This window comes from Natator depressus, chromosome 1 (assembly GCF_965152275.1).
Source record: "Natator depressus isolate rNatDep1 chromosome 1, rNatDep2.hap1, whole genome shotgun sequence".
Classification (NCBI taxonomy): Eukaryota; Metazoa; Chordata; order Testudines; family Cheloniidae; genus Natator; species Natator depressus.
In genome coordinates, this window is record NC_134234.1 from 159827258 (window position 1) to 159840960 (window position 13703).

A 13703-nucleotide genomic window follows, 5' to 3' on the forward strand; every position below is an offset into this window, starting at 1 on the left:
ACAGCACACTATTACTGAAAAATTGCTTATTTTCTCATTTTTACCATATTATAATAAATTGGAATATAAATACTATACTTATGTTTCAGTGTATAGAATATAGAGCAGTATAAACAAGCCATTATCTGTATGAAATTTTAGTTTGTACTGACTTTGCTAGTGCTTTTTAGGTAGCCTGTTGTAAAACTAGGCAAATATCTAGATGAGTTGATGTACCCCTGTAAGACCTCTCCATACTCCCAGGGGTACGCATACCCTGGTTGAGAACCACTGGATTAGGGCACTCTTCTGTACTGTGGGAGACTTAAATTAAAATCCTTGCACCATATCAGGCAGAGGAGGTCTTCCACATCCCAAGCAAGCATCCTAACTACTTGGCTTAATGGTGGGGGTTTGAATCTACCCCATCATTTTCTTTGCTTTTATGTTTAAAAAGTGCCTGGGGAAAGAAATTAATTTCAGGTCAAAGAAAATGTGTAGACCTGACCTAACATTTGAGACTACCATGTTAAAGACCTGGGTTCTCTTCGATTATGCCTGCACTGATCTTGTGTAACCCATTAACTCATATATAAAAATAAAATGGTAGGTTATATGTCTGCCCTCTAGGTTTGGGGTTCATGGCCTTACTCAACAACAAGGCTGATGAGGTGCAGACAAATATATATCACACTTAGCAAAGGCAAGATTGGAACATTTTTTCCTACACCACAGGAAATGTTGCTTTCCCGCAATCCGTAAGGCCTTTTGGTGGCTCACTAACCTCCTCCTCTACCAGCCTGGTTTTACTGATGCTGGGACATGGAATTATTTTATCAGTAATCCATGTAAATGCAGGGATATCAAATTTATTGTCACAGTTTTCCCTCCCAGAAGGATTGTAATATATACAAATTATCTTATCTGCTGGATATGCCTCTTACCCTAGCTTGCTTAAAAAACAAAATCTGTTATGTAATATTGTAATTCACACTGAATCAAATATTACTCTTATTTTAAAATACCATAATTTCCCCTTTTAAATAAACACACACAAAGATGCATATGATATGTACAATACAAATACATCTTTCTTCAGGAGCACATGGTCTAGTGATTTACTTATTTCTTATTAATGTTCATCTGTACATAGTTGACCTTTATAGGAACTTTTTTCCCCTTCATGCATTTCTGTTAGTAGCCCTTTAAAAATTTTGCAGCGTTAAACTAGCCATCTCTCAAGGAGAGCAATTTTGTAACTAGTAGCTACTGGATTTTTTTTTCTCAGCTGGTAAGTACCTGTTATGTTTTTCTTAGCTTTCTTTCTTGTTGTTGAGGAGGTAGTGTATTCTCATAATATGACAAAGGGTCTGAGTCAAAAAATCAAGAAAATTTATATTGGAAGTTAAATACTGCTTTTGATGAGCATATTATTGAATTTTGCTTTAGTCTTTTTTTCAATGTGCATGTGTCTTGCATTTTACTCAGAGTTGTGTTAAGGTATAGTATTGTGTAATATTAAGGGCTCTTTCCGGAATATATGAAGTCAATGGACAATATATTGTCATACGCTATATGGGCTCAGATCCCGCTACACATAATGGCATGAGTGAAATAGGAAAGGTTTTAGTTAACTTGTTTTTTTTCCTGTCACAGTTCATACCCTTCAAGGAACTTTAATAATAATAGATTTAAGTGTATGAATAAGAGCTTAAATAACTTCAGTTATTTTTTGGATAATATTTACATCCTGTCTCAAAACTCATACGTAAAATTTCAGCTTAGGATGAATAAAACACAGAATATGTTTTATAATGGAAACAGCCACTGCTCCTTTAAAGTTGAAAGGCAATGGGTACTACTAGCATTAAAGGACTTCTTTGTGTATACTTTGTTCAAGATTAAAAAGTGTGAATGCAAATTTTTTGTGCCAACTAGTTCATTGATTTTGGTTTAAATGGATTTTACAGCATTCTTTAGGTGTGTGTCTATATTTACTGAATAATTTGTAAAAATGTTAATGATGCATGCTCAAAACCTTTTGAACTCTTCGTAATTAGATCTGTTTTTAAAACAGTTGGATTCTGCAGTGGGGGATATTCCCTGATTCCAGGTATGCGCTTTTCCTTAAATTTCCATTGTTGCCATTACTATCATGCACTGACTATGATGTGAAAACAAAGCCTAGTTCCTTTGCCAACCAGTGCAGTAGCTGGTAACTAACATTGGCCCCGATTCTACAATCCCTTATTCATGTGATTAATCATGACTCACATAAAATGACCTATAGAAGACAATACATGTACTGTACTTAAATGAAGAACTACAGGATTGGACTTGTCCTGTTCCCAGAGATACACTGTAACCATGTGACTGCAGCACAAAGAAGGAAATAAATAACAATGCTCATTTCAATTCCGTTAGAAACTTAGAGAAAAGGAGAACATTAACGTTTCTCAAATGAAAAGTGAGAAATTTTATTTTCTAATCTCTATACAAGTTTTTACAAAGGAGAAAAAAATTGATATTGTTCCAATCTATCTAATTTAATGCAATGGAATGTCTTATACGCTAATTCTGCAAGCAGTTATTCAAGCACATAACTTTAGGGACAAGAATAGTCCCACTGATTTCAACTGAAATATTCACATACATAAAGTTAAGCACATGCATAAATCTTTGCAGAATCAGGGCTGTACTCAAAATAAGATGGTAGTTAATTATTTTCATACATCTAGAAACTGTACAAAATATTTATAAGACAAACAGCAATATTCCAACACTACAAGTGAGAAACTAGAGAATAACTAGGAAGAGAGATTTTGAATTTGGAAGTTTGCGGGGGAGGGGTGGAATAAATAATCCTTTCAAAACCCTGCCTACATGACAAAGTCTGTGATAGGAAGCAATTTTTAAAAGCTTTGGCTAAAAAGATGAACTTGGCATAATGTTGTTAAAATGGCTTATGAAAGCAATTAGCAAGACTAAGCAGTAATTTAGTCACCCTGCTTCTGAACACAAAAGAAATTAGAGGATGTTCCACTCTAAATCCGAACTTTATAGTTGATTTGTAATAAGCTATGCTAAAATCCCAGCTTCAAACCCACTAAATTTTAGAAAAGGATTTGAATTTTGCAGTTTGGACCCTTCTTTAATGTTCTCTTCTGCACATTTTTCATGTATCTAAGGTCCTTCTATAGCTATACCTCAGCCTTTGTTGTTGTTGTTTAAAATTCTCTAATACACACTTTAATTCACTGTTAAATCATATTTTATTATTCATGCTTTGGCACCTTTTCCTGATTAATGGCAGAGCTCTTTTCTGATTACTTAGGGAGCAGAATTTGTAGCAGCTTACAGGCAGAATCCCAGATGATATAGTGGGACAATGGATATGAGTTTCTCATTTTATACATCTCACCAAAAAAATCAAATGTAGAGAGGTGTTGGGGGGGGGGTGTATATTTTTCCCAAAATCAGGCATATATTTTCATCTTCCAACACAACATAAAATAGCATTTGTGCTGAGCACAGTGTAATGGTAACAGAGACATTAACGGTTTTAATACAGATGTTACTCCAGCCAGAGTGAATTTGGGGACCACACAAAGCTCTGCAACTTAAAATTCTAGAAACTGCTATAAGGACTTTTGTTCCTGTAAGCCTCCCAAAAAGAAAACAAACCTTCCATGGTTGTTGCTATTTGCATCACCCCACTATTTTTCATGTGACAGCAAGAAGATGATTCTCACATGAGCTTTAGATCTGTTTTTTGGTTTATATGATTTTTGCTAGCAAACACATTAGAGGCCATTTTTTTGTCTCTTGATTTACATGATCCTCAGAGGCTGAGTATGTTCATTACAAAGCTGAATTCCTTTCTTCCTCGTCATCTTCAGAATCAGAGTCATCATTGTAGAAATGAATTGTGGCTTGTACTGGAAAACTGGCCAGAACCTTCTTTCCAATGTTGTGTAGGAACTTCTGGGATTTAGATTTGGGCAAATAAAGTCTAGTAAAACAAAACAGAATCACTTATAAAAACCATGTAAAACTATAAGAATCCTTCCAGACTAACTGACTCAAGGCTTGTGTCTGAAGGCTACATTTCTTCACTTCTTTGTGGAAGGGAGGCTCCTCTGCATCCTTGATGGCTTCTCTCTCCTCTTCATCTCTCCATGTTTTAAACCATCCTTCTATCTAAAGGACTCACTGAAGTAGTCCCATCTCTTCCCTGGGTGGTACTATTGGTGTTGGTAGTGAATATACTCCCAGTTACTTTTCTGGGAGGTGGGGGGAAATGTCAAATATTGGGTTAGCCAGAGGTCTCTATTTGACAAAGAGCTGCTCCTGAGAACATGAGCAAATGTGATTTTTCTAGAACTCTGCAGACTTGATAGTCAGGGAGAGGACATGTTTGTTTGTTAATGGTGGTGGGGAGTTTGAGGACGGGTGCTGGAAGGCTGGTTTAAGGCTGTGGTCTGTTGTTTTTGTGTGGGTTGGTTCTAGTAGTAGATGTGTCTCTCTGGGTAGAGAATGAGAAGGTATATACTATTAGATACCTTGACTTTCAATTTCCTTTTCTGAGGAGATGTTAATTATGAAACCTTGACTCACAGTGGGGTAAGTCTGGTCTGTCAGGATGACATTGGCTCTTTCCATGGCTTTCTAATGTCATGATTTAGCATGTTGCTTCAGATCCTGCTTACCTTGTATGTCTTCTCAGGTGAATTACACAGTTTGACACTTTGCCATGGGGGGAATTTATGACTGAAGAACAAAAATACAAATTTCACTTTTCCTGGATCAACTTATAGGATTCATCTCACCTCACTGGATGCTGAAACCCCAAAGCTCCTTTTGAGCTAAAATTTCTCTGATCACCGTCCAGGTCAGACTGTAAAGACACGTGTGATTTAGAAACAGCTGTAAAAATTATCTAAGATTGTACAATTTTCTTGTAATGGCAAGAAAATGCAGTAATATATATTAATTAAATCTCAGGTATTATATCATCAGACATCCATGGAGTATAATTCCACTGCGTTAAATTTTCAAACTACTGTACTTAAAACTTCCCATCTAAATGAATAATTAAATATTTCAGGCTTTTGTTTTAAAGGGAACATTTTTTTAAAAATTATTACTATTATTATTACTTTCGTAATATAGCACCTAGTGGCCCCAGTCCATTGTGCTAGGTGCTGAACAAACACACCGAGATACTTCTTTTGTGTTGGCTGGGTTCAGCTGGCAGCAATAGCCTCTAAAATGGAGGACTCAAGCCACACCATAGTTTGTGCTCCTTCCCAATGCAGATACTGCAGTGGAATCCTAGGAGATGCTACACTATTAGAGGTACTGTGAATGAGATGTTAAACTGAAGTCCCTTTTACCCTGGTCCTGGAGAGGGAGCTGCTGAGTGAAATCAAAGATCCCATGATACTTTTCAAAATGAGGAGGGTACCACAGAAGTTAGAGATAAAAAAGATTTTTTGGATCATCTAGTCAGTATCCCTGTCCAGAGAGGATAGTCCATATGGATAGCACTATTGCTGAACTTACCTAGACAGGTTTCATACTGCAATGACTAACTTGGTACTGTAAAGCTGTGATGGGTTGTACTGGGGAAGCCCTGCTGCTCTTCTACATCACACCCCAGGAAAAAGCAAGGTACAAGGAAAAGAACCTGAAAAATGGTCCTCCACCACTGCCTAGAGAGGCCTTACTGGACTGGCCAGCTTGAAAATTAGAGAGACCTGGTCCTCCAAGGGCTAGAGACAGCCAATCAGAGCCCAGCAGGCTCAGATAAAAGGAGCTGCAGGAGCTTAGCATTTCAGTTCCAGGCTGAGACCAGAGGAGGGAAGAAGTGGCTTCCTCTCTGGCCAAAGGAGACTGACAAGTAGCTAAAGGTTATTTCTGGCTGAATTTACACTGAGATTGCAGAGGGAGAAGAACTTGGGGATGCTGAGAGATAGGGCTGGAGATAAAGGTGGTGAGCAGTGTGTAGCTGCTGACTATAGGGTGCCTGGGTTGGAACCCAGAGTAGTGGGCAGGCCTGGGTTCCTCTAGTGCAGGGGTGTGCAAACTATGGCCCGTGGGCTGGATCCAGCCCCGCCAGCTGTTTTAATCTGGCTTTCGAGCTCCCGCTGGGGAATGGGTACGGGGGCTGCTCCACGTGGCTCCCAGAAGCAGCAGCATGGCCCCCTCTCCGGCTCCTACGCATAGGGGCAGCCAGGGGCTTCTGCTCTGCACACTGCCTCCGCCCCAAGTGCTGCACCTGCAGTTCCCATTGGCCAGGAACCGCAGCCAATGGGAGCTGCAGGGGCGGTGTCCGTGGACGGGGCAGCGTGCAGAGCTCCCTGGCCGAGCCTCTACATAAGAGCTGGAGAAGGGACATGCCGCTGCTTCCAGGAGCCACTTGAGGTAAGAGCCGCCCAGACCCTGCACCCCTAAGCCTCTCCCCATACCCCAACTTCCTACCCCAGCCCAGAGCACCCTCTTGCACCCCAAACCCCTCATCCCCAGCCCCACCCCAGAGCCTGCACCCCCAGGAGTGCAGAAAGGTCCCCAGGAGCAGCTCCAAGGCAGAGGGCAGGAGCAGCACATGGCAGTGGGGGGAGGGACAGCTGAACTGCTGGCAACTGATAGCTTGCTGGGCGGCTGCCGCACAGGGAACTTAGCGGAGCGGGGAGCTGATAAGGGAGTTGATGGGGGGCTGCCGGTCCATCCTGGTTCCAAGCCCCCACCAGCTAGCTGCAACGGGCTGCTTTTCCTGCAAGCAGTGGACAAAGCAGGCGGCTGCCAAATAACGTTATAAGGGAGCATTGCACAACTTTAAATAAGCATGTTCCCTAATTGATCAGCAACGAAACAACATTAACCGGGATGACTTTAAGTGAGGAGTTACTGTATAGGAATTCTGCAGCTGAGGAATCTTGCTTAAGTCTATTAGAATGGGCCTTCCTTCTCGCTACCCCTCCTCCCCCACCTTATAAAGTAGTCAAGAATCTTCCTCAGCTATTGTGCACCTGGTAAGCAGTGCCAAAGTGGGGTTCCTCTCCTTCACAGTTGGGGACCTAATGAGGAATGGAGACTCCTGGTTTAATGGGGGATCTTGGGTGGGCCCTGCAGCATAAAAGAGAGGGAGTTGGGAGGTTCTGGACAACAAGGGAAACATTAATATTAAAACCAGCTGTTTGAACTGTGCATAATTTTTTTAACAGTGGCAGGCTCCTAGAAATTAACATGGATGACCTACTACATTCAGTGAATAAATTGGTGGGAGCCAGGCACAGCTGAAAACCTCATGTATAGGTTGCATAAAACGTTCTATACAGATGTGATTTTTTTCAATGTAAAGAATATTACAGCTACCTGATCCCGGAAACCTTAACTCCTCCAAGTTGCCCCGTCTCTTTGGAACTTCTTGCTATTTCATTCCTCAAGTTTTCACTACTGGTTCTGAGTATCCATAGATGCAGATGTGCTAAGGAATGTTGGGTGGGAGACCCACTTATCTGATGGGTACCTGCCAGCAAAGCTTAGAACTCTGCTGTGTAGGTACATTCTTCTGTAAGCCTGCTGGAGTTGCCCCCTTGGAATCTCATCCAGGAGCCATCCAAAGGTTGGGTCAGCAATGGCTGCCAACCTTAAAAGGCTCACAAAAAGGGAAGAAGAGGTGTTCCACACCTGCACACCTTAGAATGTAGGGGAATCGCTATAAGCCGTGACCCTCATAAGATGTACATTGTGGATAGCTGTAGCCTTAGCTAGGATCCTGCAAACACTTATGCGTGTGAGTACTACCACTGAAGTCAATAGCTATGTACTTTGAACTAAACAAAATTAAAAAAAAACTATCACCAGAATATTAAGAAGTACCTTTGAATAAAGACTATTTTTATACCACATTCCAACCTTTTTTCTCTATCTGTTTTAGCTGTAGCACTGTCCAAAAAAAATCACTTTTTTGGCTCAAACTTTCTCACTCTCATTCATCCCATTCACAGTTAGGCAGAGACTAAGAATTAAACCTTCAGCCTGAGAGGTTATTTTAATGGTGCTAGAATGGAAATTGTTGTTCAACATTAACTGTTGTGCTTCCTTTCACACCTGCTATTATATCCCAGGTCCTGTTTTTATAGACAATAGCAGAGAGTTATAAAGAACGTATCTTGAAACTATTGTTCTATTTTTATTAGGGCTTAATTGTGATTAATTGCACTGTTAAAGAATAATAGAATACCGTTTATTGAAATATTTTGGATGTTTTCTACATTTTCAAATATTTTGATTTCAATTACAGCACAGAATACAAAATGTACAGTGCTCACTTTATATTTATTTCTTATTACAAATATTTGTGCTGTAAAAAACAAAAGAAATTGTATTTTTCAATTCACCTAATACAAGTACTGTAATGCAATCTCCTTTATCATGAAAGTTGAATTTACAACTGTAGAATTATGTACAAAAAAACCCTTGCATTCAAAAATAAAACAAAGTAAAACTTTAGCGCCTAGAAGTCCACTCAGTCCTACTTTTTATTCAGCCAATCACAAGTTTGTTTACATGTGCAGGAGACAATGCTGCCCGCTTCTTATTTACAATGTCACCTGAAAGTGAATACAGACGTTCACATGGCACCGTTGTAGCCGGCATTGCAAGATATTTATGTGCCAGACACACTAAAGATTCATACGTCCCTTCATGTTTCAACCACCATTCCAGGGTACGTGCATCCGTGCTGATGACTGGCTCTGCTCGATAATGATCCAAAGCAGTGCAGACCGACATATGTTCACTTTCATCATCTGAGTCAGATGCCACCCGCAGAAGGTTGATTTTCTTTTTTGATGGTTCAGGTTCTGTAGTTTCCATATCTGAGTGTTGCTCTTTTAAGACTTCTGAGAGCATGCTCCATACCTCACCCCTCTCAGATTTTGGATGGCATTTCAGATTCTTAAACCTTGGGTCGAGTGCTGTAGCTATCTTTAGAAATCTTACATTGGTACCTTCTTTGTGTTTCCTCAGATCTTCAGTGAAAGTGTTCTTAAAACGAACAACATGTGCTGCATCATCATCCGAGACTGCTACAGTATGAAATACATGGCAGAATGCGAGTAAAACAGAGCACAAGACTTACTATTCGCCCTCAAGGAGTTCAGTCAAAATTTAATTAACACATTATTTTTTTAACAAGCACCATCAGCATGGAAGCATGTCCTCTGGAATGGTGGCTGAAGCATGAAGGGGCACACGAATGCTTAGCATATCTGGCCTGTAAATACCTTGCAATGCCAACTATAAAAGTGCCATGCGAATGCTTGTTCTCACTTTTAGGTGACACTGTAAATCAGAAGCCCGCAGCATTATCTCCTGTAAATGTAAACAAACTTATTTGTCTTAGCGATTGGCTGAATAAGAAGTAGGACTGAGTGGACTTGTAGGCGCTAAAGTTTTACATTGTTTTGTTTTTGAGTGCAGTTATGGAACAAAAAAAAACCCCTACATTTGTAAATTGCACTTTCACGATAAAGAGATTGCATTATGGTATGAGATTAATTTAAAAATACTATTTCTTTTATCATTTTTACAGTGCAAATATTTGTAATAAAAATAATATTAAGTGAGCACTGTACACTTCTGTGTTGTAATAGAAATCAATATATTTGAAAATGTAGAAAAACATCCAAAAATAGTTAATAAATTTCAATTGTTATTCTGTTAACAGCCCTAACTTTTATAAGAAGAAAATTGGCCTCCTATGTTCTTCTCGTTTTGACTTTTTTTTTTTTTTGTTTAAACACACTTGGCTTTCTTTGATTTTTTTTCCAGAACTTAACCTTACCATTCCTTGATGTCCCAGTTCAGCATCTCTTGCTGTGAGAATCCAGGGTCTCCATAAGGTAGGGTTGCTGAAAGTTTAATGAAGAACAACACACTCTCATAGGTAATTCTTTATGATAATTGGCACATTTCAGTGCAATTATAGTTACCTTCATTACATGCTATCTGTGCCTTTGAAATAAGTTTATTCTTGTCTCAACACATTGATATGGGTAAATGTGATTTCAATGGTAGGTCTTATTCTGCCCGCGGGCTTTTCTATGTGCTGTCAGTTTACATGCACTAAAATTAATAACAAAGGAAAGTCTGAACTGGATAAATGGTTAGTCCCACATATTAGCTATTGGTACAATATTAATTGATTTCACAATCCAAGGGGCTCACCAAGGGATTACATTTAAATCAATTTTAGAATGTTTAATTTATAGAATATACTTAACTTCCTATTAATCTTATTATTCATGAAATAAATTAGGTAGTTTATTGAATTATACTATCCCAATTCCTCAGTGACATGAGGAAGAGCTCTGAAGCTTGGAAGCTTGTCCCTTCCACCATCAGATGTTGATCCAATAGAAATTACCTTGCCTACCTTGTCTCTCTGATATCCCAAATAGGTATTCCTAATTAAAGTGGATTGCACCTGGCTTTGCATGATCAACTTGATTTTTTTTTTTGCTTATATTTTGATCATAGGGTAGCTGATCTATTTTTATTAAGTCGGCAATTTATTACATTAAAGTGATGCTGCTAACTTGAAATCTAATCAATTTAATAAAAACGTAAGCAGTTTCTTGTACTACACCAGCCTCTTTCTCCCCTCTAATAATTTTTTAGTTTTACAATCACATTTACCTATTTTTAAATGTCTTTTCTCTCCTCTGTAACTAAATACCCACACAAAGGGGAAAGAGTGAAACTGATTATACTCTAACTGCTGTCAAATGCTCAAAGTAAATAAACTGAAAAAACAGTTCTTATCTTTCAGTTAAAGTAACCTTATTTGTAACTAGAGCTGAATGAAAAATTTATCATTTGGAAACCTTCTTCAATTAAAAAAGACAATTATTGCAAAAATAAAAATTCTTACCAGCTCTGTAATATGTTTTTAACATGTAAAAATAGGAGATAAAACAGAAAAGTTTTTTTTTTTTAATTTTATTTTTTAAGCTGGTAGTTCTTTATGGTGCAGTCTGTTTCCAATCAGCTATTAGAGAAGGTCACATTGATTATGTGCAACCTGCACTTAAAGTCTAAACAACTAGATAGGCTGGCTATTTAAATGACTTTGGAAGTGGTATGGATCCCACAGTGTAGTTTAGCAGGTGGTGTTATTTTAATGAAAAATTTTGTCCATAATTAGAGAGAACACTGAATTGCTTCTCCAGGGACTGAATGCCTGCCTTTATGCAAGTCCTGTCTTTGCCCATTGTAGCTACATAGTATTCCTGCTAAAGATTTTTAAAACTGGGTTGTTGAGGAAGCATTTCTCCTTTTCTCTGTCTTACCTTTCTGGCTGCTCTCTTGGATGGAGAGAATGCGGCTGGATATCTCTGGAAGAATGACAGATCTGAGTCACTGTAGCCTGGAGCAAGAATTTAGCAGCTTCAGCCTCCATAGTGCTTGCTTGCCTGTCTGCTGTTTTGTGTTCCTGTGCCTGGCTAGCTGCTTCTCCAGGCATTTCAGCTCCTCCTTTATTGCAGCTACTCAAGAGTACTTACCTAAAACAAGCAAGCCTTCAGGTAAATGGAGGGATATGACCTTAATGAGTTCCCCTCTATCTCCTCCAACTATTTCAAAGTTTTCCTGTTGTCATGGTGTTCTATGGAGAGTGTAATAAATACAGTACTTTAGTTTACTTTGATCAGCATATTATAGTGGAAATAACCTAAACTCTTTATCTTTCTGCCTTTGTTTTACCTATTTTTGTTTTATGTGAAGTACACTGTGAATATATGTATTTGTGTATAAATAAAAATTAAGTAGGAAAATCTACAACCTCAGATATCTAACAAAACAAATGGAAAAAATACCAATCCAGTTCACAGGTGACTTCAAAAAAGACCTTTGTTTTAAAATTACAAAACAGTCTGTCAGTTCCAGATTTCAAAAAAAGGAAAAAATACGAGGGTGAAGGAAGATGATAACTGAAAATGCAAACCTAATGACTGCCTTAAAAACAGAGGATGTTACTTTTCAGCTTGACCTGTTTGGTCGCTAGGAGGAGAAAGCTGATGCTCAGAGAGAATACAGCCTCCAACAAAGCATGCTTGGTAATCACTGCCGCCGCTTTGCGGTCCTGCTGTTTCATTGCATATAGTACATATTTTAAACTACCAGGGTGAGACGGGGATAAACCTTCCCTAAGCTTTCCTGCCCACTGCCTTAATTTGGGCCGCTAATTACACACAGACTATTATATTGTACAAGAATAGATTTATTGCAGTTGGTAACATTACCTGATTTTCAGTGCTATGGAAAATCATCACATTTGCTCACTTTACAGGTTAAAATACTTGTTTGCCTAGCTGCCATCCCTGCAGCTTAATTTGGATCTGACAGTGAATCTGGCTCCCTTCTAGCTTTTGCACTATCATAAGTAATAAATGTTCTGTAGCCGGTGCTTAGCAAAAAAATTAAACATCTCTTGAGGTGTGAACCAGAATAGAATTTAGTTCATTCTTATATACTTTTGTTAGCACTGCAGAGCTAACAGTGTGTAAACAATAGTTTTAATTTTTTTTTAACGAAGTAAGCAGATCACTTTGAAAATATACAGGAATTGGATCTGTTGAGCAGGTGCCATTTTTACATTCACTTTTCTTACGATAACCACACATCCATAGGCTGTCTGTGGTAAGTCACAAAGCTTAGGATCAGAGACCTAAGTTATTCCAGCACTGCTCTAGAAATTGCTGAGGATGCCCAGTTAAACTTGCACAACGTACATCTGCGTCCTCATGCATGTGTGCTACTCTAGTGCAGAAGTGGGCAAACTTCGGCCCGCGGGCCACATCCAGCCAGCGGAACTGTCCTGCCTGGCCCCTGAGCTCCCGGACGGGAGACTCGCCCCAGCCCCTCCCATGCTGTCCCCCCTCCCCTGCAGCCACACTGCCGCATGGGCAGCACAGCTTGTGCCCGCCCACCTCCCAGGCTTTCCAATAAGCCTGTCCTGCCGCTCTAAGCAGCATGGTAAGGGGGGGGGGGGTGGTTGGATTGGGGTGGAGGTTCTGGGGGGGCAGTCAGGGGACGGGGAAAGGGGGGGTTGGGTAGGCATGGGAGTCCCGGGGGGGGGGCCTGTCAGTGGGCAGGGGTGTGGATAGGGGTCAGGGCAGTCAGGGGACAGGGAGCAGGGGGGGTTAGATAAGGGGTGGGAGTCCTGGGAGGCCAGTCAGGCGACAGGGAACAGGGGGGGTTTGGATGGGTCAGGAGTTCTGAGGGGGGCAGTCAGGGGGCGGGAAGTGGGAGGGGGCGGATAGGGGGTGGGGGCCAGGCTGTTTGGGGAGGCACAGCCTTCCCTACCCGGCCCTCCATACCGTTTTGCAACCCCGATGTGGCCCTCGGGCCAAAAAGTTTGCCCACCCCTGCTCTAGTGTTTAATTGCATGAATACATAGCATTTCTCAAATAATGGTGTGTGTGTGCACATATAATATATATATAAAATCTACATAATATTTTCTACCGCTTTAAATACATGCATAGCATCTTGTTCTGTGCACTATACTTTGTATGCCAATAAAGGATCACTAACAACTTGTATGAAAAATACAGTGAATGGTATTTAAATAACAATGTATTAAGTATACAACATGAAATAAAATCAAAAATCTGCTGGCACATCTAGGCAACCTAAAAAAGCACTCAGGGCCC

At 39.9% G+C, this 13703-nt stretch overlaps 1 protein-coding gene across 2 annotated transcripts; it reads right to left on the reverse strand.

The window, feature by feature from the left end:
• Positions 1–3564: 3564 nt before the first annotated feature.
• RIPPLY3 (ripply transcriptional repressor 3) lies at positions 3565–11623 on the reverse strand. Of its 2 annotated transcripts, none has more exons than XM_074946481.1 (4): positions 11340–11623; positions 9833–9899; positions 4809–4876; positions 3565–3991 (listed from the first exon to the last, which is right to left on the reverse strand). In XM_074946481.1, the coding sequence occupies exons 1-4, from the start codon at positions 11510–11512 to the stop codon at positions 3841–3843; spliced, it is 459 nt and encodes a 152-aa protein (XP_074802582.1). In that variant the 5' UTR covers positions 11513–11623; the 3' UTR covers positions 3565–3840. The 2 variants fall into 2 exon arrangements, with proteins under 2 accessions (XP_074802582.1, XP_074802591.1); XM_074946490.1 differs by lacking the exon at positions 3565–3991 and adding an exon at positions 4148–4504.
• Between the last annotated feature and the right edge of the window lie 2080 nt (positions 11624–13703).

Bases quoted from the DNA above. Each gene is read 5' to 3' on its own strand.
- RIPPLY3 (XM_074946481.1), bottom strand. From the start codon at position 11,512: ATGCCTGGAGAAGCAGCTAGCCAGGCACAGGAACACAAAACAGCAGAC. The intron at 9,900-11,339 runs GTAAGACAGAGA...TTAAACTTTCAG, and splicing joins CCAAGAGAGCAGCCAGAAAG to CAACCCTACCTTATGGAGAC. The intron at 4,877-9,832 runs GTAAGGTTAAGT...GTGTCTTTACAG, and splicing joins AACTGGGACATCAAGGAATG to TCTGACCTGGACGGTGATCA.